At 40.8% G+C, this 27222-nt stretch overlaps 1 protein-coding gene across 1 annotated transcript in view; it reads left to right on the forward strand.

Moving 5' to 3' along the window:
• SNTB1 (syntrophin beta 1) overlaps positions 1-27222 on the forward strand; it is a 111308-nt gene that overhangs the window by 64481 nt on the left and 19605 nt on the right. The window contains exon 3 of the mRNA XM_021546490.2: positions 5248-5455. Coding sequence (XP_021402165.1) covers positions 5248-5455 — 208 coding nt within the window. The remainder of the gene's footprint in view (positions 1-5247; positions 5456-27222) is intronic.

Below are 27222 nucleotides of genomic sequence, written 5' to 3' on the forward strand. Positions count from 1 at the left end.
CTGATATCCCTTGTATTAAAGCCCTGCTGGTGGCAAATAGAAATGAAACCAACTGTGACAGCTCATTAGTGATATATACACCCTCTGGCTGGACATCAGTCTAGTCCAGCTCCCAGGAAAGTATCTACATCGTTTTTAGCACTGTAAGCTGAAATTCACCAAGTAAGTGTTAATACAGCAAGTACTCTTCTGACAGGAAGGGGACAGCAAGGGGACCGAGAGCCTGTCACATAGAAAAATTCCACTTGATTACCAAGTAGTGCTTGCTTGGTAAAATTGCTTTCACCTCCATTTAGGATCATCAAATGAAGATGCTTCTTCAGAGAGTATGCTGGGGAATTCATTGCAAGCCTAACAGTCTCTCTCTGGAGTATTTTCCTTGCAGACTAAGCCCAAAATTTCCATTGCTTAATTTTAATGTATTCTGTTCCTGGTTAATCTCCTGATGCTGCATGTAGAATTCAAAAGAACCTTAACATTTTTTAAAATTTCTTTTATAACAAAAACGACAACTTTTTAAATATAAATCAGCTTGTGTTCTTCTAAATCCCCCTTTTTCCTGGAAAGGCTCCTATGTTTGTACACTCAGAAAAAACCAAAATTACTTATTGTGGTTTCATGTGCAGACAGTGATGGAGGAGACAGAATGAACAGTTTGGCCTTTGATTCATCTTTAAGTTTGCAAAGTCGGTGACAGACTTTTGTTCCTCTCTGTGCCAGTGTAAAATCAAAGTAGTGTGATGGACTTGAGTAACTCTGGCTCCAGCTTATCATTAACTTCAAGGGATTTACTCCACACTTTAATCAGTCACTGAATACATAATCTGACCCAGGAAGAGTCATGAAGTGTAACTCAGTGCCTGATTTGGTCCTGAGCCAATGCTGGTGGCAGAAGTACTTTCAAGAGTTTTGATTAAAGGCATTTCTTAGATAATGAACACTCTTACAGAAAGAAGCTTTATCAAATGCTGAATGAGTATGGTCGACCAAACATTTGCTTTCAACTTCTTCTGATCCACTGTGAAGTAGAAAATCTGATGAAGAGAGGAAGGGTAACCTGCGTGCCAGGTTACAGCATTTGGAAGCACTGGGTTTTGTGTCACCCCCGTGTTCTGCGGGTGGAGAAGGGGATGCTGGAAACACTCCTCAGCTCACTGTGGGTCTTTGAAAAGGAGAGAGAAAATTACCCTTTTATTATAAGGTTTGCCAAATGATCTCTGAGAAAATGTGATATCATTCATATGCATTGCCAAGCTGGAGAGATGCCGCGCATCTTGGCAGTCATCTAGAGCCAACATATAATTCCTTTGGGTTGGTATGGGCTTTATCAGAAACAGCTCCATATGCAGTATTTACATAACTGTGGTGGAGTGTGAGAATAAACACAGCTGTGGCATTGCCCTAAATATTTCAATTCAGTGGGGAATAAGGGAACTTTATCACTGAACTGCAGATAAACAGAAGTCAGTAAGAGGTGGTCAGTTTAGCTAAGGAACAAATCAAAGCTATAATGGCTAGACTGCTGGAAACATTTAAGTGCCTTAGTCTTGGAGTTTACAAAGGTCAGTGGTATTTTCTTCTTTTCAGAAAGTATGGAAATGCCATCAGTCAGCTGCAATACAGAAAACATCATCCAGTTGGACTGGTAAATCAAAGCAGTGTGGGCTGAAAGGCAGAAAAGGAAAGAGTTTATAGGGATGCAGTGCTTTCAGCATCTGATTGCAGTCACAGCCCATGGGTTTCCGGGAAGATTTAAAGTTTATTTTAGTATCTCCATCCTAGTTGATTGTGGAGACAGGAGTCCCGGCTTTTGGTGGAAATCTGCAAGTTCAGTTTCCTAAGGTTTTCTGGTCAAGATTTTACAGCAGTCGCCAAGTAGCAGAATTCAGACAGTTGAGGATTTAGACTTTAGGATGTGTAGATAAAAGTTGGCCTATGCAGCAGCTTGCTAAGGAATGATGCTTGCAGATGTATTTCTGGGAGTGGACAAGTGCTGTGGATAAAAATAATTTTCAGTACAGTCAAAGCAGTATCCTGTTTTGAACTAAGTTTTGAGAAGTGTAAGTTGTATTGTCCAGTCATCTTGTTACTCAGCTCATGGAACAAGGAAAACTTTCTGCAATTGTTAGTGCATCATCATCAAACTTTGGTGACTGACAATCATTCCCAAACTAGCTCTATTACAAGTCACTGAGGGATGAGTATTTTTGCAAGCATAGCTCAATATATGTTTATGCATATGTATATTAGAATTTAGACTTTGATATCACATTTGAATATGTAGATATTAGAAAGAATATGCATTGTTTAGAACCCCTTAAACAGAACTGTTGAGAACTGTCTAAATGTTCATTACTTTAGGAGATAGAATTCTTGTAGAAATACTTAAATAGTCACCATCAAGGAACATATACTTTGATGAAGGCCCAAGTACTAAAATACCTTTGTATGTTAAATAGTGTTTGTATGTTAATCCATGTGTTTGAAAGAAGAATTTACAAACTGGAGGTGAACAAGTTGCCATTTGGAAGCTCTTTCAGCTCTCAATAATTTATTTTTAAATCAAACCTACTACAACTCTAACTTATAAAGAAATCATACAAGTTTTCTTCTGCTCCTTTGCAACTGAAAAAGCAGCACTTTCTTCTGAGCCTTTAGAGTCTGTGTTCAGCACTTTGTTTACTGCATGATGTGCAGTGAGTTTGTAGGGGGAAGTCCCCATGTAGAAACCACAGGCTTTGTAAAGAGCATTGTTTCACACAATCTGTATGGTGTGTTAACATATTTCAAATTCAGCACAGTACTGCTGTGTTGTCTAAATAATTTTTGTTTTTAAAAGAAGTATTAAAATAGGAGGCAGAGGACTGAAAATCTTGATTGCTGCTCCTTGCCTGTTCCCTGATTTGTCTGGGTTCTTCACTTTTCCCTTTTTTTTTCTTGGTGAAATGAGGATGCTGTCACTGACCTCATTTGTGAAGTACTGTAAGATCTCCTGCCAAAAACTTCTGTAAGTAATAAGCAACATTTCATTGATTACCACAATGTATTTTGAAAATCCAAGCCTGTCTAGCTTGTTTTTGGTGGTGGCTGCCTACAAGAACACACTCCAACTCCAGCTCAGTGTCACAGTGGGATTCAGCAGTGGGAGAGCAGTGTTTGTGATGGAAGGACAGACTGGAGTATGGTAACTGTGCATGATTGTAATGATCTGTGGACACAAATGGCTAAATCCTAACCATGAAGGAGATGGCTGTTTCTGGCAGTTTAGAAAAAATGGGAGTGGGATTTGGAAGGTGCCTATCTATAAATACAGTTTTCTAGTTCACAAGGCTGTCATCATGTATCAAGGAATTTTGCTTTGGTACTTGAAACTGAAAATTTGGTGCATCCTGGAGTGGCTAAATAAGAACATTAATTTTCAGATAGTGCTGAACTGCAGCAGCTTTACTGAGGAAGCATGCATTACTGTGTTGGCTCAGTGCTTCCTGAAAAATCAAGTCACTTCTTAAACTATCCAGTGATTTAAGACCCTGAACAGTTCAGCTGCTGAGTTGGGAAAATCATGACCTTTTCTATATTTAGAACAGTGTCTATGTGGAAACCTCCCCTTCCCAAAATGAACAAACATGAAACCAGGGATCCTTCCTCTCTGAGCCCCAGAGAGCTGTGCAGATCGAGTCACCCTCTATTCTGGATTCTGCTAGGGTTTAACAAAATAATTAACACCTCTTAATTGTTAGTTAAGGTCCAAATTGCTGGATTTTGTAATTGCACAACAAATATTTGCATTACAGTTCGTTTTGAACTTCAACCTGAATAAATTCCACTGAGCTAATTAATTTTCTGCTGCAGAAAGGAGTCATTGTGTGTCCCAGAGGCTGGGCAGCCGTACACAGGACAGAAGTACATGATTAGGCTCAGATCCCAGGTTGAATTTGGGAGGGTAACATTTGGGGCTGTCATTGTACATTTATAATAAAAAAGCACAAATGTGATACAGAGTTGAGTGATGGGCAATGACCAGGGCTTTGTTTTATAATTGCCACATAAAGCTAAAACAGGCTATTTGTGGGTTATTTACCAGATGTTCAAGTAAAATGGCCCACAAAGCTATAAAGAGCCCCACTAATAACTAATAACTTCACTAAGAACAGAGCTAAAATAGCTGCAGAATCCTGTCAAAGCACTTTGGTTGTTGTTAACAAAGGTGTTGGCACAGGTCCCATTACCACAATGACCAGGATTCATTTTCCTGAAAACTGTGTTCAGTTGTACTTTTCAAACCACAGTGGAAACCCACAGAATAGTCGAGTGGGAATGTCTTCTTTGAAAAAAAACTCATTTCCTTCTACAGGAGTTTGAAAATCTGTAAAAGGTGCCTGCCAGCAGCAATCATATGATTATTGTTAGCACTTTCTTGTTGCCACTGTTAACAGGATCTAAATGGAGCATTGAGGATGCTGATAACTCCTGAAGAAGGCCAGTTTTGCTAGGTCTGTGTTAATGAGTAGTGGTATCACTGAAACCACAGAACAATCCTAGGAAAATTCCTCTGTTTGGCACGAGGATGATTTTCATTTATCTCTGCATGTATAAAATAAACACACTGAAAAACTCTGGTAGTGCCATGATAACCAGCTAAGGAAAGCAGCAGCTTATCCCTGGCTTTTCCAGAGTCATCTTCCACGCAGTCTGTGGTTCTGCACTGAAGTACAACTCCTGGCACCCTGACTACCAGTGCTGGGGTGGATGTTCAAAGCAAAGTTTCCCTCTACCCACCATGCCAGCAATGGAGCAAGTGGATTACTCTCATCACACAATGCACCCAAATTACCCTGGGATTTTGGAGACAATTACAAACTGGCCTAAAGGTGAAAACTTTGATCTCACTGATGAAGAGGAGCAAGAAGTGACACATGCTGAAGAAGTTCCACCATATAACCAACTATGTCTATGTCAGTGAATGTTCCTCTTGCCTTTATATTCAAAACTCCTATTGACATTCTTTTTGTGGGGTTGCATTAGCACTGGCAAATCCCCTTCTCAAGGATGTTATCATAACACCAGCAGAGACCTGGATTCAGTTAAGATGACCCTACTCTGTTCAGGTGTTTTAAAGGTAAGTTTTTAGTGCTAGGTCTCAATGTTAGTATCCTTTTAAACTCATTGCATTCACTAAATGAGGTAATAAATTTAGCTGCCTATTAGCATATGAATGAACATAATGTTTTCCCCCCCTTTTTCTAGAATTATTGAAGTTCATTCACCTGATGCCAAGCACACTGTGGTGCTCAGGAGTAAGGATTCAGCTACAGCCCAGGCCTGGTTCAATGCCATCCACTCCAGTGTCAATGAACTCATCCCCAGGGTGATTGCAGAGGTCAGAGACCAGCTGGGTAAAACAGGGATTGCTGGAAGTCGAGAGATTAGGCATCTAGGCTGGCTTGCAGAAAAGGTAAGGAAAACACTCTTATTTTCATTTCTAAGCTCTCTCTCTCTTATTCTCTTTTCCTGAATTCAACCTTGTTTGGAAGTAGAGAGACTAAATGAGATTCTGGGGTTTGATTTACCTTTCCTTCAAGACTTTTCTTTTCATAACATGCCAATTTTTGTGCTTTAAAAAATCAAGCAGAAAACTATAACATCCCCATAGTCTTTGTTTCTACATGCCAATTAACAAAGACTTTCCTGGAAGATCAAAAAGTCTCACATCAAGTTCAAGGATGGGACGTGAGTCAAAAAAACTGACAGCAGCTTTTGAATTCACCTGCTGTTACAATCCCCATGATTGTATATATAGGTTGTCACCTTTGACTCCCAGCTTGGGAAGTACCTACTTACTTGGTCCATGGGCCACCCCTCTGCTGTGCCTGGCCTCTGGAGCTGGGCATGATCTCGAGCTTCCCATAAAGGCTGGGAGATTGTTCTTTAATTGCAACCATGCATTTGAGCTGAGCATCCTATCAGCCTGAGCTTGGAATTGCAGCTCTTGCCCGTCTTTCAAAGTTTGAGTCTTAAAATGTTTTATGCACAGAGAAAAGCTGTGTTCTGTTCAAGAGTAGTTTGGGATCTGCTGACCTGTGGAAAGACAATCTATGAATGCACAGGGGTGGTATGTAGATGATCTAATTTTAAATCAGTAGCCTCAGAATTCATTTTAGGCACTAATAACTGATAAGTGTGGATTTGCTATGGCAGCAGTGTTAGAATTGTGCCTAGAAATAATTTCCATCCATCTACTGCCTGGGCAGCCACCCAGAGCATCTCTGCCCCTCCAGCTGGGGGTGTGGGAAAATGGCCACTGTCTTTTCAACCTGCCCTTTCATCCAGCACAGATGTACAAAACTGACTGTAACTGCCCCCCCCCCAAAAAAAAAAAAAAAATACTGTATGTTTGATCTCTTTCTGAGATTTTGTAGATGAAAATATAGAAGCCACAGGCACAGGTGCTGTATTTCTATCTAGTGTCCATTAAGAAGGCGCACCATGAATTTTTAGCAAAACATGCGTCATTGCACCACTTGCAGTGACACAAAGATTGCCAAGACTTTCAGGCAGATTTTCTATCTTTTCCTGTCCCTCCCTCCAAGCTCGCAGAGTGGGGACAGCAGCACAACTCCTTGGCTTAATGCTGTAGAAAATGTAAAAGTTTAGATGAATAATTTGGGATTAAAACACCAAAGGATCGGTAAGTAAATTTTAGCAGTATTAAACTATACAGCCATGGGATCTTTAATCTTGTTTTCCTTTTCATATTTCTATAAACTTATAAAAAGCTGAACATAAGGGGCTTTTCCTGTTGCAAAATGCTTTCCTCTGAAAGGGTAACTGTTCTGCAGTGGATCATAGAGATCTTGTAAATGCAATATTCACAGATCATCTTAAGTGGACACATGACTCCTGGTTTATGAATTTCCTTTTCTTACAGCTAATACACAATATCACATTGAAAAGCTCTCCTCTCCTCTCCTCTCCTCTCCTCTCCTCTCCTCTCCTCTCCTCTCCTCTCCTCTCCTCTCCTCTCCTCTCCTCTCCTCTCCTCTCCTCTCCTCTCCTCTCCTCTCCTCTCCTCTCCTCTCCTCTCCTCTCCTCTCCTCTCCTCTCCTCTCCTCTCCTCTCCTCTCCTCTCCTCTCCTCTCCTCTCCTCTCCTCTCCTCTCCTCTCCTCTCCTCTCCTCTCCTCTCCTCTCCTCTCCTCTCCTCTCCTCTCCTCTCTTCTCCCCTTATGGGCTGAAATCTTATTGTGTATTACTCAATATGGACCATTTTGAAGTCTTTCTAAATTTAGTGGTGAAACCTGTTTTGCCTTTGTTAGGGTCATGCTGTGACTCTGTGCATGTTCCAGTGTATTTATGGTGGCTGTTACCAAGAATTAGCCTTGAGAGATTTGCAGTGACATTGTTACTGAAAAGACAACTTATTTTTCACTAAAAACCATTCAGAACTGTGCAGTAGTAACAGGATGATGCCAAAAGTTGCCACCTTTCTCTCATGTTGGAGACCTGTTGAAAAGTAGAAAAAATACCTACATGTGGCAAAATGTGATGTGAAATTCTGTTTAGTCTTACTGGACTGTGGGCTGTACAGCCTGGATGAAGGAGATAACCTGCATATACTGTGAATATGCCAGCTGTTTACATATTGTTTCAGAGGAAGTTTTCAAGGCAGCTGAGGGAGGTGCAGACCAGAGCTGTTCCTTATGAAAAAAACCTAGGTTTTTTAGTGGGAAGGGATTAAATTGTGCAGTGATTTGTGGAAGTCCCTGTGAATACCAGTGTGGTTCTTTTGACTCTGCCTGGATGCCAGGTGCTCACCAAAGCTGCTGTACCACTTCCCCTCTTCAACTGGACAGGAGAGAGAAAACAAAAGGCTTAGGAGTTGAGATAAGGGTAGGGAAATATAATTCACCAAATACCATCATGAGCTAAACAGACTCAACTTGGGAAATTTAATTCCATTTAGTACCAAACAAAACAGAGTAGGGTAATGAGAAAATAAAAACATATATTAAAAAAAACCTTTCCCCTGCCCCTCCCTTCTTCCCTTGTGATTTTCTCTACCTTTCTCCCCTCCCTGTGGCACAAGTGGACCGGAATGGGGGTGTGGTCAGTTCATCGCACCTTGTCTCTGCTGCTCCTTCTTTCTCAGGGAAGGATTCCTCACACTGCTCCCCAGTTCCAGGGTGGGGTCCCTCCCACAGGAGCCAGTCCTCCTGGAACTTATCCAGCATGAGTCCTTCCCATGGGCAGCAGTTCCTCACAAACTGCTCCAGCGTGGGTCCCCAGCAGCAGCACAGGTCCTGCCTGCTCCAGGGTGGGCACCTCTCTCCACAGGGCCCCCAATCCTGCCAGGAGCCAGCTCCAGCGGGCTTCCCACAGGGTCTCAAAAGCATCTTAGACTGTAACTTTTGAGACAGCCTTTATGGCATCATTTTATGTTACTTACATAGCATATCCTTGAAGTGAATTCTCAGCAAAATGGGAAGACTGTGAGTTGAATTCCTCTGCTTGTTTGGGGAATGCAAAATGTAATCCCATGGAAATTTCACTGTAATTTGCTGTGATTACTCTGTACTTCAATTAAACTGTTTCCTGGTTTGATATTTTTATATGACTAGGCTCTAAACTTAGCTCTAAACTTCAACCTACATGACACTACAAAAATAGATTCATTAGGGGAGCCTCCCTCAGGTGGGTAACATTAAAAAAAATAGTAGGTTATCTAAGATACTAAGCCATTGCATGCTAACAGGATTCTGCCACCTTAACTGAACTTCTCTGTGAAGAAAGCACTAAACATCTGCTCTTCAACCTGAAATTTCCATCTTGCAATTCCACCTTCAGGTTCCTGGTGGGCAGTGAGGGTCTGTTTTCTGGTAAATAGAGAGCTCTGCATCACTTTAAAGCAAATGTTCTCTGTGGCCTTCTTACAGGCAAGGAGAAAAACAGCCAGAAGCAATCAGAGTTGCCATCTTCCCTCTGTTAATAAGGAAGTAGCCTTGTCCTGACCTTGGCCTTATGAGGAAGGTTTCTAAAGCTGACCAAGGATTAGGGAGTTTTATTAGTCACCAGCATCCTAAAACTTCTCTGTAACTAAGAGAAATACCGAGTGCTGGTTTGTAATGAGGTGTGTGCACTCCTCATCACTTTGTGCTTCCTGTATTTGTCTTTTCACTTCAGCAAGACCTCTGCATTTAACAGCTGTACAAAGCATGAGGGAATAATTAGATGTGTGTTTTAATTTTTCGAAGTCTTGTCTTTTTGTTCCCTATAAAGATACTTTTGGCAACCAAAAAAAAAAAAAAATTAGTAATGTCATCTAAATTAAGGAGCTTTTCCAAATGTGTATTGTTTCTGTTCTTTCAGGAACACTTTAAATCCTTGTAAAAATGTCTTTCCCAGCTTTCCCCCCGCCTCTTTTTAATACTTCTGCACATCCCAGGACTTACAGAGAAGTTGGAACAGGCATGGTTGCTCTTCTCCTTACACTTACACATCTACTACTGAGTTCCTTCATGAGGAGCAAATTCTGCTCTGAAGTGAAGAGCTAAAACACTGAGGAAATGGTGGTTTATTTTATCACTCTGTAACATTTGCTCCAATAGAGAAAAATATTGTTGGCAAAAGCTTTATCTAATTTTTTTCTTCTTTGATGCAAACACAAAAAGGTGTTTTGGCGAAAGAGGTTTTGTGAAGGTAGCTTTTGCCAATTCAGCAGTCAGCCACACAAGCAAAAGCATGACTGGCTTCAAGGGCAGCTGAAACTGCAGCCAGGCGCCAGCATCAAGCTGGGTCAGTTAAGAAAAAAACCCAAAACTAAATAAAACCCTGAGCTGTGCATCTCTCTCATCTGTCCTCACTGTGCCAATTATACTTTTCATGTAGGCTTGAAAGAAAGAAAAAGCACTTCTGCAGCCAGAGACTGTTCTGCTTTCCGGATGTCAAATGTCTTACAGGCAGTGGGCTTCTTAAAATTGACAAAAAGCTCCTTTGAGAAACTTAAAAATAGGAATTCCTGCAACTTGCCTTTTAGAATGTTAATTTTTGAAGCCGCAGAAAAAGTGACCTTAAGGGCTTTTCTCACTAGCTCTTAACCCCAGCACTTGGTTCCTGTTCATGTTGCTCTGCTTGCGCAGGGCGAGGGTGTTGCTGCTTCCACAAGTCTGCTGTGGGTTTCAGAGGGGAGAAAAGAGATGAGGGGAAATAACCAAAGCAACCTGGTGAGCCAGAGCTGTTTCTCAGCTCCTGACACTATCTCTGAAATGAAAAGGGTGTTACTATATTACAGGCTCCTCAAACCTCAGATAACCATATCATTGTGTTAGTGCTGAAGTGCAAGGCATGTCGCAGCAGAGTGATCTTCAGTATCGAGCTGTATATTGCAGTATTACATTTATCTCTCTGCTCTCTCTCTAATTCAGAGGAGCTAGTGATAACAGGAAAACTGTGAGATGTGCAAGCTGTCCAAACAAGATTTAGGCAAATGACATGAGAGTGTATTTGAGGTTATTTTTCTTCCTCAGTATGAAATGAAAATGTTACCATTTCCTTAGGAAGCATGTTCACAGGTTAGCAAAATAAGTAGACAGCAACAGAGCCATGTTGTTATTCTCATCACAGACAAATGAGTTTTCAAAGAAATGGAGATCTTTAGTTAAAAAATTTTATATAATTTCCAAATTGTAAAAGTGAGCTTAGGATGTCTTTACACAATAAATCCACCAGCCCACCACGTAGTTAAAACATTTTGCCATTATTTAACATTATATGTCTGATGTTATCTGATTTTATTTATTTGTATCTGACTTTAACCGTCTTCCTATGAAGCACAGCATCTGCTAGGCAGCATTTTAAAAAATGTGGCATGGCTATGTCTGTGGTTGCAGCTGCCACTGTTCCCCTTAGCACTTCCAGCTCTTCCATCATGGTGGTGGCAGTTCTGGTAGAAAAGTCATTACTTTTGGAGAGACACCATTAATTTTCTGCAGGTTTTGTGACAGAGGCAAATCCCAGTGCAAGGCACGTAATGAGAACCTGTGGCAAGGAGGAGGGGATTGGGAAGCTGCTGCTTCATTAGGCAGTGTGTCACTGTTTCTCTGGGGTGACTGCCTCATCAGGCCGCACAGTCTGAAGCAGCAGCATTTTCAGGAATAAAATCCAGGTTATACTAATCCCTAGGTCTCTCTTCTGTGCCTGGAAAGTGCCTGTGCATGTGTAGGCTGAGCCTACAGCAGGCTTTGGGTTGTACTGTGTGTTAACCCAGTACAAATCAATATATGATTTAATCAGATAAATAAATAAACTGCTGGAAAAATGGGTGTTTACTAAAAAAACTATTACTGAAATGCCTAACTTTTTTGGAAAGGATTTACAGAGAAGTTTGGAAATACTACTCACCTGTAATATCCAGGAAGAAGAGCAAGTCAATTTGGTCCTGCTCTCCTGTTTTTTGTGGTTAAAGAAGGATGCAGTTTCTCATATTGATAATATACATCTGGTCATAATATTAAAATTGATCTGACCTTTTAGAGATTACACCTCAAATAGAAAACCTTCTCTGTGTTCTAAATTAGAAATTGAACTTTTAAGTACCAGCTAATGACTTTCTGTGGAGCACTTACATCCAAATGAAGAGTCCCAGTTTTGCCCTGTGTCACTTAACCTTGCAGCTTATTAATTCCAGAACATATTTGTTTGCTTTGTAAAACACCAGAACAGAGTTCTTAATTACATTAACAGTCTTCATTATCTGGGATAACGATCAGCCTGTTCTTAGGAAAGACGTAAACCTGAAATAGCATGAAGAGTAATTTCCTCTCCAAGCTTCAGTGAGGTTCCTCCACAGGCCATTTTTACCAGTAGTGACATCGTTCTCTCCTTGCTTTCAGTGCCTTCAGTAAATGGCTGTATTTAGGAAAACTCAGGCTGAAAACGGCCTTTTCATTCACTGTACTGTTTTAAAGGCTTTGCCTTTATCTGTAAAACACATGCTATTTCTTCCCATGCCAATGAGAGATGAGCAAATAACAAAAATAAGTGAAGTGCTTATTGCAAGGAGACTGGAAAGAAGAATAGGTAAAAGTAAATAATGAGAAATTATAGGAATATGGTGGTAAATGCATGAAGGACCTGAAATTGAAAGTCTGTATTTCTGCAGTAAAGTTGGTTGTTGTACCGAAGGAAAACCCCTCTATCAGATAATTATAGAGCACAGTTAAGTAGTGAGTGAGCACTGTTGTGCCTGTGGTAGCCTTCAGGTATTAAATTATTCTTGCAGAAGTTGAGCTGCAGTGTGAACTGGGCCCTGCATATCCCCTTACCCTTCCCATGAGGGCTGGATTAGTTCTGGTCAGATCCCAGCAGAGGTAATCACATCCTTCCTGCTCTCCCTCTGCCTCAGCTTTGATCTGACTGTCCTCGCAGACTTAGCTTTCTCCATAAAATACAGCATATGTCTATCAGTGTTCCTATGAACCCCAGGAATGATGAGAAAGTTCCTTTTGATAATTATTCTTCTCCACAGAGTTTAACTTCTCCCTGCCTGTGTCAGGACGCATTCGGAGCCCGAGGCGTGGCTGCTGCTCTGTCAGAGTGCCTGCCCGGGCAGGGCCAGCAGCCCCAGGCAGGATCCACAGGGCTCTGCTGTGACAGGGAGCTCTGCAGATGTCTGGTCAGCAACCCTGGGTACGGCTTGAGAGGAACAATGCTGGGCTGCAGCTTGAAAGGTGGGAGAGGATGCTGAAAGGAAATGGGGAGTTCAGTGCCTTCCTGAGGTGTGGGAGCTGTTTCTCTTGGTTCCTTCAACAGAACAGGGTGTTAGCTGTGGGACCACATCCTAGTGTGGTCTGGAGCACATCCTGGTGTGGCTCTGGGCACTGGCTATGTTGCACAGTGTGTCTCCCACAGCATGAATACTTAACTCTTTGTTCTAGATAACCCAAACTGGAACTGCTGTTTGCTAGGTTGGATTTTCCTGGACAAGAAACTTTCTAGATTTTGGCAATTGAGGTATTTTCTTCCTAGATTTTACTACATTTTCAGGATGTTGGGCCTTTCCATCTTTTGCCTTGGCAGTTGCAGTTATATGTCCAAAAGGGTCCAGCTCCCCTCATGCATGTGCTGGGTCATCTCACCTTTTGGGGCTGCACAGGTTGGAAAGCCTCTGTTTGAATGTATTTGCAGTACAGTTCATTTGAAAAAAAAAAAATAAAACAAAAAACAGCAAAGATACAGGTGTGATGTGAAGGAAGACTTTGATTCCCTTCATTCAGAAGCTGGGGAAAAGGTTCCTTTTTTCTCTCAGCCTCTGACAGAAAATATTGTAAGAAAGATAGTGAAGGAATTGGAGGCAGTGATGCCCTTTGGTATTCAAACGTGATTTAAATGCAACATGAACCTACCTCTTTTATAAAACATGTTGCGTAGGGAGCAGAGACCTCTACTGATCCCATATCCAGCACTGCTGTCAGTGGGGAGTGGAGGGTGGTGCTCTAATTGTTTTAAGTGCTTAAGTGCCAAAACAACTGATCTGCTTCTGTCCCAGTGTGTTTCTGCCTCCTCTCCCTGGTGCAAGTAGGGTGCCAGCAGTGGTGGGTTAGGAAAGGGGAGTGCCTGTTCTTGCCCAGCTGTGGGATGCAGGGTGGGAGAAACCAGACCAGCACAATGGTTGGGGAAGGTGTGGAGCTCATCCTGGGCATTTGGAGATGCTGTGGAGTGGTTATTCAGGGTGAGGAAGCTGCCATTAGGGCAATAGTTTGGAGCAAACTCGGCTGAAACAAAGAGCAAGGCAAATGCAGTCTGGGCAATGGGAAAGCCCCGAGCACTGGCCCCACTGACCGCAGCCCCGAGCTGCGCTGGGGACACCCTCAGCCCCTGCTCCCACCTCACTGCCATGGGCAAGAAGGGCTGCTTGCATCCCCAGGGCTGATCCACCCTGAGCACGCAGCCATGCGATGTGGGGGTGCTGGCAAACACTGTTTTGCAAGAGCTGTGCCCTTGCACTCTGTCTGTTTGCTCATTTGTCTGCATTTTTCTGCTTACAGGCTGCATGATAGAAGCATAAAAAGAAAGGGATTGTCTGTCTTAGAGAATCCTGGATTTTTCAGGCATTAAGTTCCCATCAAAACTGCATTTTCTCTGTTCAAAGTTACCTGGTTCTCATTTGCTGGTTTTGTCTCCTGAAGTTAAAAATCACCTTCAGGGGAATGGAGAGGCCCTTAGGGGAGTGTTGACCTTCAGGCTTTGCCCAGTATGAATTCCTCTCACCCCAGGCATCGTTTCTTTGGGTTTTTTTTTCTTAGCATAACAATACTCCTATTTTAGGTTTTTGATTAATGGCATGAATAAATAGATCAGAAAGCAGCAGAACTGGCCATAAAAAAGCCTCTTTGCTCTGCAGCCCCTCTTCTCCCCCCAGGCCCCTTAGCTGATCTCCAGAGTAAACTTCTGGCAAAAGTAGAGCTATTCTTAGTAAAAATATCCTAATTTAGAGAGAAACATTTGTAATTTTTTCCTCTCTTTTTGCATATTATTGCCCCATCATGCTCACCCACTCAGCTTGTAGTCAGAGGAGTGCTATCCCCACCCACATGTGCTTTCAGGACAGATGAGCTGGTTAACGTTGGAGGGCTGTTGTGGAAGAGCAGAGTAGCACTGCTGGTACAAGCAGGAGCAATATATGCCTTGAAAGCTGTTTTGCCAAACAACTGTTAACAGAGAAAAATAAACAGATTTTCTAACTATATCTTGAGGAGAGGTTGTGTTCTTTGTTGGAAAGAGGGATTGACCTTTAGAAGAACAAGAGAGTTTTAAAAGAACAGTGAAGAGGGAAAAGTTACATGCATTACAATTTTTGTTGTGGCAAGACATTCACTCAGTACCTACTCTACAAAACCAGTTCAATTTTAATGCTCAACCTCTGGTTATGTAACAAATTATTAAAAGACTATTAATACCAACCTTTTACCTTATTATTGAATCCTGTAAAAATAAAATTATACTCCATAATACCATGAGAACCTTTAAAAATGTGCCATTAGACAATTATATTGCAACACAGCAACTCTGTAGACTGCAGGGAAGTGTTTCTCATACAGTCTAATTGTTGTATCAATAGCATTTTCAACACCCTTCATTACTGAGGAAGAAATAACATGCTGATACCATATGTAAAATAGCATACTTTGAAGTTCTGATTTCAGGGCTTGTCTGTGGGAAAAGTGCTTGAGTATTGGTGAAATCCTTGTAAGAACTGTACTTGAAACAAATCCACAATTGAAAAGGTTTCATGTATCATTCCTCTTCTCTCTCCCACTCTTAAATTAATGATTGTTTTATTTTAGTTATTTTAAGATGGGAAATGTTTTGACAACGGAGTTTTAACATTAAAAAAAATATTGCTGATAAAGAAAAATCCTTTTATTCCCTTTACTCCAGATTCTTTAGTTCTGAAGATTTATTTCTGCCTGCAGAATTACCCTCTCTTCTTAAGTGGACAGTAATTGATAGTGCACATCACAATAATAGTCTAAGGAGTCTCCTAAACCCCAAGCCCCACAGCTATCTTTAAGCTCCACATTGTCTTTACTGTAATGTAAATAAAAGCTTTAGAAAAGGACTGAAAGAAATTTGATAGCAAGGGAGCCTTGTCCTCTCCAAGGGATTTCCTCTACTCATTTTTAATGAGGCCCATATTAGTTGTCATTTGTACCTTCCCTGATGAATAGTTTGGAAGAAAAGCTTTCTCCATGCACAGCGAAATTTGTGCCAAGTTGCTGACCTTTGCTTTTGGTGAGACCTCATTTGAGTCCGAGTCCCAAGCCCAAACATATTGTTGGATCAATCACGTTGATTTTTGGCTCAGATGGTAATGCAGGGCTAATGAGTTGTGCTGTGTACACATTAACCTCAGACCTGGAGCACCTGCAGCAGGCTCGGAGCAGAACGCGCCGGGGCTGCAGGGAAGACATTCCGTGCTGGAATCTTAATAGAGGGAGACAATAAAAACAGTAGGGCAGTATCACAGGTTCACTGCTTGTGGGATGTAGGATTTAATCAAAGCTGGAAAAACAAACTGCCTTCTGTTCTGTTTGGAAAAAAAAAAAACACCTCAGTACCATAAAGGTGCTTTATGAAGTGTGAAATAGAGAGGAAAGCCTGAATGTTTAAACAGTAAGACAATGATTCTACTACCAAAAGGGAATCTGCTTCAGGGAACAGCCTTTGAATAACATTAGATTTAACCTTGTCAGAGCTTACAATCTAATGGCTATAATGGCATTGCAAAGAATTTGGGAGCATTGAGGTGTTTTTTTATTAGTAGATGCCTTATTTAGCAATATTTAGCAAAATTCTCCTTTCTTCTTAAGTAAAATTCTTCAGATTGATTGTTGAATTTCCACAAACAGCCATCATTACTTGTTTTGAAAGGTGTTTCTGATCATTTCCAAAAGCAACATTTCCCTCAAAGGACAAGATTTTACAATTGTGAATCTAGGGAGAGAGAGTATTTCGCGAATCATCCTTATGGAGAGATAGACAAAAATCTCAACATGCACAATATCCTTGTACTGACTGTTTTCCTCAGTTGAAGCATTAGAAAAGGAAGGGTTACTCAATGACTAGTACAAAAGAAACATTTTCAATTTTAATTTTAGTGTAAGCTCCAAACAATCACTTGTAAGGGACAGAGAAATAGAGACAGAATAAATTTCATTTCTGCAGATCACACACAGTTTTGCGTCCTCCTCTTTGTGCAATGAAAACAGATCAATAAGGCTGAAAGACCATTACTTCTTCAAATAGAAAATCCAGTGAAATCAAGTGGAAAAACCCAGAGTCCATAGAGATCCAGTGTTTTGTGTTCACATTAAACTTTGGATGCAAGATAGGAAACAGCTGAAAGGGACAGGGTGATAAGGGGGTAGAAGTATCCAAAACAGGACTTACTAGAAGAAGAAAGTTCTCTACAGGTGTGAGAAGCTGCCCCATCATGCATTGTTGTGGCATTGCTGGGAGGGCATTTTGGCTTGTACAGTGAGCCTGTTCAATAGTCAGGATACAAAAATGGGGTCTGGAGCCAAAGTGCATGTATGTCTGAAGGACATATGTCTGGGGATTTGGACCTTCTGCTCTCAGTGTAGTGACATTGAAGACAAATGGGCTTTCCAAAGGTTTTCTCAGATGTTTCTGGATTCCCTGAGTTTCAGGTGTTTCTGCAGTACCAGTAGCCCTGCTGGAAGGAAGCACCTGGGTTTTAATTACTAATGACTATTAGCTGCAGTGAAGATTCCTGAAACTGTGTGAACACATCGTGTTATTCTTGGAGCATTTTTTGTTTATACATTTCTGCTGGACAAATGCTGCTGTGCAAACATTCATTTGTTGATCTTGTGCTGAAAATAGTTGCAGACATTGGCCAGAGTAGCTGCTGATGTGTAGTGTGGCTGTAGCTGCTTTTTTGTACTTCATGCTGGAAATGCCAAGGATATTTATGGAAATGGCTCTAAAAGGTTCACTTTGAGGAGAAGCCTGCTATGGGAATAGAAACTTACCTATTTGCTTGTGGAATTAAAAACTTGTACATTATTATGAAAATAAACAGTTCATGGTGTTGTCTGTGGATTCTGCCAGCCTGAGAAATTTAGTGCAGGGCTCTTCAGGTTGGGAAATATGTTAAAACTTCATGTTTCAACATACACATGTATTCATTCCACATAAGAAATGCTTATTATTGCTATATTCTTTGGATCCCTGAATCACAGAGCTATAGCATACAGTGATACTCTCACACATAAATTTTCAAAACAGAGGTTTAAATCTGCTTGCCCAAAACTGTAGGCATGTGTTAGCAAGGCAAAGGCAACTGGAAGGAATGGAAGAAGCTGGAAGTGTTGCAAAGAGGAGCAGATTGGAAAGGGATTGTACAGCTTAAATTGGGCAATGTGAGAACCTTTTATGTGATGTTTTTGTCTCATTTTGTGGGTTTTGATAAGGCTGGCTATTGAGGATGAGCTGACTTGCTGTTGGATTCTTCCTTTGCTGTTGCAAGAGTTTGAAATGAGAAAGAGAGCAGCACAGGTTCTGGGGGTGGTTGTTGTGGCTAACAGAATACTAATTATTACGTTAGTATGAAAGTGCCCAGGTATAGCCAAAGGAGGAATGCCATGGTGTGAGATTGCAGCAGAAGTAGTAGCAATAGGAGCAGACCCTGCTCCAAACTCTTAACCATGTAAGTAGGCAAGAAGAGGAAGAAGGATACATGGGACAAAACATCTTCTATGTCTCTGCTGTGATTTTTGTTCCTCTGGGACATAAGCCAAATGGATGTGTGCAGAAAGACAATTAGAGCTGGGGGAAAGGGAAGAGTGGGACAACACTGGAAGAGACTGGAAGATTCTGAGCTAGAAGAGCCTGAGGAAGGTGACAGTGAAAGAGCAGATGATGAATAGATGAACTGCAGAGAGCTCTGGGTACAAACAGGTGTACAAAATGTTGAGTGGGTTGGAAGGTATGGAAATCTTCTCTACTGGCAAGAATAAGACCAGCCTTCTCTGAACCTTTCATAGTCACAATAAGATTAGCTCTTCACAGCTGCAAGAGGACTTCAAAGAGAGGAATTTTAGCTCCTCTCTCTTATTTTCCTTCAGATTGGACTCAGTTTGCACTCAACAAAGGTCATGTACATCATCAGTTTCCATTAGCCCAGATACATCAAGTAAAACGTCAGGCTCTACCCTCTTCAAATAACTTGAAACAGCTGCTTGGATATTTGAAAGTGCAAGCAGAAGGAATGGGTTGTGGTTACAGGATCACATTCAAGTGAATGAACAACTCTGAAAAACATGACAAGGAAGCAACCACTAACTGATAATGGTTACACACCTGTAGCCCTGTGGGCACCTGCAAAGTGGTTCACAGTTTTGGATACAATAACATTACAGGCTGTTGTGCTAAAAAATGAATTATAAGAATACCAGTCTCAGAGGTAACACAGATCTCAGGCTGCTTTTTTTCTAGGGAAGCAAATAGGCACCATGTTGCCTTGTGTCAACCCCAGACATTATCAGCTTAGTGCCCAGGATTCAGCAGCAGCAAAGGTTACGTGCACGTGCAAATAACAGCATATAAAGATCTCCTCTGTCTCTTCCCCTTCTATCACTCTGGAGCTCAGCCTCAGCATTCCCCATCACTGCCTGCCCCTGCCTCTGATGCTGGCTGGGCTCTCTGAACATGCCTGCTGTCTGAGCATGTACTTTTGAATAAATGGTGCATTTAAAGGGGTTATATGCATGAAAATGTTGTAATAGCTAGTCTGATTTCCATCTGGCATAATTTGGGAGTAAATCCACTGACGTCAGTAGAACTGAAAGGATATAAATATAATTGAAGTCAGACCCTATATTTTTAAGGTTAAGCCTAAAAAACACTGTAACTTATTCTCCCTCCTCCCCCCCTCAAATATTTTCTCTTTCAAGCTCTGTCACAAATTTAAATGTCTTAATTGGGATTTCATCTGTTTCTGCCCAGTTCAATCAAGGATCTGTCAGTAAAGAATTTTAGGACATGCAGAGGTGAAGCTCTCCTGACCCCCTACCTATCTTTAGAAAATCTCAATGGCTTCTGGTTCTGAAAAACCATGGCAGCAGTTGTTCTTTTCTGCTGTGGCCAGTGGTGTCAAGCTGTGTATCTGTAGCTATGTTTAGTCAGAGCATAAACATGAAGCAGAAATGGAAGCTTTTTTGGCAAGCAAAGAATGTGCTTTTCAGCCCATTCACACAGAATGGTGTTAATTAATAGATTGTTTTCTGACAAGTTGTTAATTGTGCCTGACTTTTCCATATGGCTAAGGAAATAAAAAAGCCAAGGAGGACAGAGTATTTAAAAATCCAGAAATTTTGGTATGAATCTGCTGATATGATAGCCAATGCAATCCCTTTTGCTGTAATTGTAAAAATGGTTATGTGAATATTAGCATATAACTATGTAATGAAATACATAGTTCCCAATTTTTTTTTTTTTGCAATGTTACTCAACTAAATTACTTAAGTTTTTTTTCTACCAATATATAAGATGCTTAGGCAAATACAGACTACAAAAGAAATCTCAACAAACAGACAAATAGTTATCTCTGTTGTAGGAATAAAAGCAAGAGAAATAATTAGTAACATTTCCTAGTGAAATTTTCATTCAGGGCAAGTATTTTTCTAACAACAAGGGTGGAATTAGGTCTAGTCACTTGGTAATATTCACACGTGTTTGTCTTCTTGGAGTTTCCACTTTCTTGTAGTTGCAGAAGTTATAGCAGCTCTGTGATGTTCAAGTTATCCTCAGCCAGCTCGTACTGTAAATGGCTGGCACTTGCTGGCTGGGGTGATTTATTAGCCCACAGCAGGAAAGAAACTTCCATTGATCAAATCAGTTGGTTCGTGAGATCGTATGTCTCTGGTGCCAAAAATAATTTCTCTTTGGATAGGTGATATGTTTGTTAAGAGATCTGAAAGTCTAATGCTGTTACCAGGAAGTTCTTTATTTTATTAAATTATGTATCCCAGGGTTGTTTCTTAAATCTGAAACCTTAATTTCTCATCTTGGCCCCACATGTAAATAACCTGTAGCATGCAATCTGGTTATACTAACTTTGGAGATTAACTTTATTCGTCCCACGTTTTTCTTCTAGAGGATGTTCAGTTCTCAGTACAATTTTCTGAAAGTAGTTTAATGCTGTAATTATTTTAAAAATATGAAACACTGACAATTAGAACAGGTAGAGAGCAATAGCTTAAAAAATTATATAGCTTACAGTATGTAATTTGCTGATGTTTGTGGGATTTAGTTCTGTAGATTAATGGCCCTAATTGTGTATTTTAAAGTAATCTAGATCAAATAACATGGCACAGCACTAAAGTCATTTGTCCTGTGTGGCTAATTTAAAGCTCAGCACAGTTAACTGCTAAGTAGAATATTCTTTATTTGCCTTCCTTCTGTTGAATACTCATAATTTCTATTAACACGTGGCCTTCAATATGTGATTTTTTTTTTTTTGTTGTTGTTGTTTCTTTCTTTTTTCTAGATAGTAGATTAATTAAAAGAGTTGTTGCTCTAAATACCTGGGCTGTGATCTTGCCTGGTCTTGTAATATAAACAGTATCAGATCTGGGAATGTCATGCCTCTTGGGAAGTGGCAGATCACATCCTGACTATAGGTGGCAATCTCATAGCTTGAACACTTTTACTTTAAGGATATTTCTTTGACTGCATCTTATCAAATAAATAGGGTTTATGAAAGCTGAGCTCTCATTTTTATTGTATGTTCCTAGCTACTGAGAAAAGCTTGAAACTATGGAATGTCAGCAAAGCAAAAAGGCTTGATGTATCAGCAAGAATTAAAAACGTATTTTAAATACCAGGCAAACCTCAGACTGATTTTGAGCCCCAGTTGACATCCCCAAGGGAAATTTGGCTGACTACAGTTGGTAACAGTGGTTTCCTATTAAAGCTGCCTTGCCAGTTATTTTTGCATCATTAGGGACGTGTGTGTTTCTTCATGTGCCACACAATCAGTGATGACAGCTGTCCAGCAAATCCCTGACTGGTGACAAACTGCAGTCATCTTCTACCTCTGAACTTCCTCTCCTGCATTCTGCCCACTTACCCGTTTCCTGTGTGACCATTGCTCTCCTGGAATTATTTTTTGGCGGGTTACAGTAAAGACCATCTTAAAACTACTCTTAGCTTAAAAAGAAAATTCAAGTTTCCTGTTAGTCTCCACTAGCATGATTCCTGAACTTACAGCAACCCCAGGACCACAGTGGCATGTGCTCCAGTTTGGGAAGTGATTTCCTAATAGGAAACTGGCCTAGGACTACAATAGAGTAGCTGAGGATTTCTGTCAGGGAAGTTTTGAAAGAGCAGGCTAGACAAATCTTGGGGACAACGCTGTCCTCCCCTGAGCAGTGTTCATCTTTCAGTCATCTAGGAGGTTCCTGGAGTGACACAGCTGGTGAGGGAGCCAGCTCAGGAAGGCACTGACTGGACCTTTTATTTGGGAATGGAAAAGGACGGATGGGATGGGATGGGATGGGATGGGATGGGATGGGATGGGATGGGATGGGATGGGATGGGATGGGATGGGATGGGATGGGATGGGATGGGATGGAGGACATCTTGGGCACAGCAATCACAAAACGAGTTTTCAGTTTTTGGAGAAATAGAAATAAGGTTTTGCTATTTTGGTCAGCAAAACCAATAGCATGGGCTTTTGGAGGACAGACTTTCATCCACTTGGGAGAGTGGTTCAGAGAATCCCTTGGGAAGAAGCCCTGAAGGGCAGAGGAGTCCAGGAAAGCTGGTCGATGTTCAGGAAGGAAATCCTAAAGGCACAGGAGCAGACCCTCCCTGTGTGCTGGAAGATGAGTGGTGGGGATGAAAACAATCCTGGCTGAATGGGGAGATTTGACTGGAACTCGGGACAAAAAGGAGAGTTTATGACCTTTGGAAGATGGGATGGGGAATTCAGGAAGGCCACAAGGATATTGTGGGTTATGCAGGGAGAAAAATGCAAGGATGAAAGCCCATGTGGAACCTAATCTGGCTGCTGTGGTAAAAGACAATAAAAATATTCCTATAAATACATCAGCAAAAAAAAGAAAACTAAGGAAAATCTCCAGCCCTTATTGGAGGTGGGGGAACACATAGGAACAAAGAATGAGTGAACAGCTGAGGTATTTAAAACCTTCTTTGTCTCGCTCTTTGATAGTAAGACCAGTTGTTCTTTGAGTACCAAGCCCCTTGAACTGGGTTAATGGTTGGAATTGATGCTCTCAGAGGTCTTTTCCAACAGAAGCAATTTTATGTTTCTATGATTCTATGATTCTATCTTCAGCTCTCTTTCTATGAATCTAAGCATTCATATTTCTGAATCAGTGACTGGCTTGGATTGATTTCTGCCTTCCTTCTGGAAGACAGAAAAATTACATACTCAGTTTCTCAGTGGGGAAAGTGGCACTTTTGGTTAGATACCATTTGTCTTCTGTACAGATTCCTTAGAAAATGAACAAATTGCAAATCAAACAGAACTTTCCGAAGGGGCAAAGATTTTAAATTCAGTTTTGTCTTCATTAAGTAGTGAAAGAAAGTGAATTGGACATTAAATGGAGTAGCTGTTCATTTCTTACCTTTACTGGCACCCTGGGATCTGCTCGTGCCAAGATCCACCAGGAAGATCTGCTGGATGTTCTCCCAGCTCTCCATAGTGTCTGCCAAGGTGCAGCAAACTGAATATCTCTTCAGTGAACAGAGGTCTCTCAGAGCCAGCTCAGCTGGCTTTCTGGGGAAAAAAATAATCCTGCCCATCAGAAAATGTTAATATGATAAATCAAAATGAAAAGTTTAGGTTTCTCCTCCTCCCTTACCCCACCCAAAAAAGACAGAAACAGGTAGGTTGCTTGAGTTACTTAGATAGCTTGTGGAGGTCTGTCGTTGTGATGATGGAGGTACAGACTTTGTAACCACTTTAAAAAAAATGTTTCAAACAATTTAATGGCTTTGAAGCTGACAACTAGGTAAATAAATAAATAAATTTGAAAAAAAAGACAAGTATAAGGGTTTTTTGTGATAAATCTTAATAAGTAGATTTCGATTCCAAATTGTGACTAATTTTCACCAATTTTTTCAGGCATCTGTGACTGCTCCACATTCTTTCAAAATTAAGTGAAATTTTTAAAAATTCTAGTTGAATTTTTGGTTTTTTAATAAGACTTCCAAATATCTCTCAGCATGCTCAAAATTCTAGTTGATGAAGCATAGCATACAGGCTTTAATTGTTCTTTGAATTCACTCATTTCCTTGAGGTCGTTAGTTGCATTGCAGCCCATCAGTATTACTGGCTATTGATCAATGACACACAGACTGAAATGACACAGTATTCTGGATTGTCCTTCAGACAACATCATAACAATGAGAACAAAACATGTTCTCTCGCTACTGCTCCCCTACTATTTTTTTTTCCAGCACTTGTGATTTATTATGACCCTTGAGTAAAGTAGTCAAATCTGTCAGTCTTCAAAAGGTACCAGTCATGATGGGCCATTATTTCTGAGACTGAATATTAGGGAAGACAATGTGGTAGACAAAGGCACAGAACATCTTCTGGGACAGATTTCAGTCGCTTTAGTTTTAATGTAGACATTGATGATTACCTGTCCTTCACCAAATAGATACTGTAATAATTTCAAATTGCATTTTTCATGTTTCAGCCTTTGTTAAAAACCGCAAGCTGCTTTCACATCAAAAGTCCACCTCCAACACTCGCATTTGATTGGAGGCTGTTGAAAAGTGTTCTTGAGCTGATATTTAGAAATCCACACACTTTTACTGGGTTGAAAGATGACATGCTTGTATCTTTTGAGGCAATGGGTATTATTTCTCATTTATCTTAATGCAGAACCAATTCAATCAGCAGAGGTCAGATACAATTGCAAATTACAGACCCTTCAGGGACAGTGAGTTGAAACTATGGTGTCTGCACATGGATTCTGCTCTTGTACAATTACCATTATGCCCCACTGATAATGATATACTCCCTCAAAAAGTGTTTCACCTTGGCTTGAACAGAACGCCCTGCTCACAACACAACTCCAGCACACAGTAACCTGGGGGCATGGCAGGGAGCAGTGGCTGTTCCTGGTATCCTGGAGCATACCCGTTTCCCCCACCACGAAGTAACAATATCAGTTTTTGGGCAGTTGCACAGGAGAGGTGGTAGAGCTTCCACAGCCTTCAACACAGAGTAGAATCCCTTTCCTTCTGTGGCTGACTCTGATGTGCAAAATGATTCCATGGACAGAAGCAGAAGACACAACTGTGCTGTGCTCCTTCCTGGCTTTTCACAGGGCAAGCCTGGCTTACTGGAGGAGGGAGACTACTCCATTTTAAACAGAAGTACAGGATTTCCCCCTAACACTAGGTTTTTAGTGCTTTGGAATCCAGTGATTATTTTGGAGACAATATAGCTGCTCACCTTTCCCAAAACTAAGCTGCATCTTAGAAGTACAGTTTCTACAAAATTTTAATTTTGTGATTTTTATTTAAATATTTATTAAACATCAGAAAGCTGCTTCAGCAGCTTTTTGGTGATGTGTTCATGAAAGCAGTTCAGAAAGCAAGTTTTCAGCCACTTTTACGTGCAGCCTGAAGAGCCCAGACACCTCACAAATAAGTTATGCATGCACACACAACAGATTCAAAGGTGTCTGCTAATAGCATCTTCACTTCTATCCTGAATGTCTGGTTGTGAGCATGCTGGAAGAGAGATAGGTTTCTGTGTGAAACACTGGTGCTGGCAGATCAGACATCTGCTGACAGGTCATGGGGATAAGTACTTGTGATTGCCTCCACTTTTACAGAGTTTTTTTGCTTATAAATAGCAGGTTTGTGCTCAACCCCTCTCTTCAGGCTTTCCATTTATTTGTTCAGTCAGAATGACTGATTAGAAAAGGGGGTTAATGGTCTATCCCTGCCTTTAGTCCTCCCTCCCCTGTGCCTCTTTTACAAGCAGTTCTAAAAATGTGACCTCTTCCATTCCAGGTTTGTTGCCAGCCAAGTTTTCTTTGAAGGTCAGTTGAACTTTAGCTGTCCACTATCTCCTGATGAGCCTCAGTGGCCAGTGGAGCTGTGCTGACCTTCCTGTGTGTCTGATTTGTATCTGTCTCTGTCCTTGTGACTTACAGGTTGGCCACTGCCCTTGAGCAGTGAAATGTCCTCTTACCTTCCCTGCTCTCCCCTGGCAATTTCTGAGAAGCAATAAAAATAAAAACAAGAAAAGACAGCAAAGTGTAGGATTTCTACAGAAGTAATTTGGTTCAACACTATCATTTCAAGACTGGACCTTTGCTATTTGCAAAGCTTTGCTATCATAAATTACTGCTATTCTAATTTCACACAGTGCTGTCATGGTCTGAAGTCATTGCTATAGAAGAAAATGTGTTTTACACTAACATACTTCTTAAATCACAATGGTCAGCTTAACTAAGATGAAAAGCAGTGTCCTAACAAATAGTGCGGGGCATTTGGATCCTGTGCATACTGCCTGTTTGGTTTTCCCTGGATAGATTCCTGACATTTTCAGGAAGTTAGAATCTCCTGCCTCACTGAAGAATAGCTCTTACTTATGGACCTTCAAATCCCAACGTCATGCATAGCAGAAGGATTTTGGATCGTTTATATTTCAAAAATAGATGAATTACCATTTTTTCCCTTTTTGAGTCTCCTGGACTTGGATTTCCATGTATTTAGTTAATCAGTTTCTGTGGCTCTCAAGACAACACATCAGGATTTTAAACTGTTTTTATGTTGTTGTGTAATATATTTTTAGTTAAGGTAGAGTGAATAAAGTGTATGTGATGCTGGGTTTTTCACTCCCTTGTTTCTTATCTTTAATCTCCTGCAATGGAAAGGCAGAGTGTTAGACTCCATCAAGATAGAAGAATCAAAGATTCACTTCTTATACAGCTCTAGAGGATTTAAGGCTCAAGGCAAATCATCCTGCAAACCCTTTAGGAGTGATAACTATTTTGTATTACTACTGCATTCATATTGGTGCAACATTCATGGACCACATGCATGAGAAGCTGCATGTGAACAGAATAATTATACAGCCAACTTTTAACTCTATATGAGATCTATATGATGACTGACCCACATCTGGACTTCCTCAGTTTTTTCTGCTATTTCATAGACTCACTAATAGAAGAAAAAACGTCTTCAGTTTTTTCTGCTATTTCAGATAAGTTGGAAGGATTTCACCCCCCACTGCTCTAAGTACACCCAATTAGACCAGCTTGCTCAGGCCCTTGCCTTGTTGTGAGTAACTTGAGGGGTGGCTATTCACAGTCTCTCCCAGTATCTGACCATCATGAGACACAGAAGAGGTTTTTCTGAGTATCAAACCACAATTCCCCTTGCTTCAATTTGTGTATATTGAATGCCATCCTCTTCCAGTGCACCTCCAAGAAGAATTTGGCTCCATCTTTTCTGAAGTGTGGAAGACATGGAACTCTCCAGGCTTGTTTCCCAAGGGCATGGTCTAAACAGTTGTTAGGAAAATTCTAGTTAACTTCACCAAACTCTAGAACAAACTTCTATTTCAAATTGGGATCAGGCATTCCTGTTTGGCTATAGGAAAGGTCTCAGATCACCTGCCATTCTTGCATGGGTGAGTTCACAGC

The sequence above is a fragment of the Lonchura striata genome, chromosome 1 (assembly GCF_046129695.1).
Source record: "Lonchura striata isolate bLonStr1 chromosome 1, bLonStr1.mat, whole genome shotgun sequence".
NCBI classification, from domain to species: domain Eukaryota; kingdom Metazoa; phylum Chordata; class Aves; order Passeriformes; family Estrildidae; genus Lonchura; species Lonchura striata.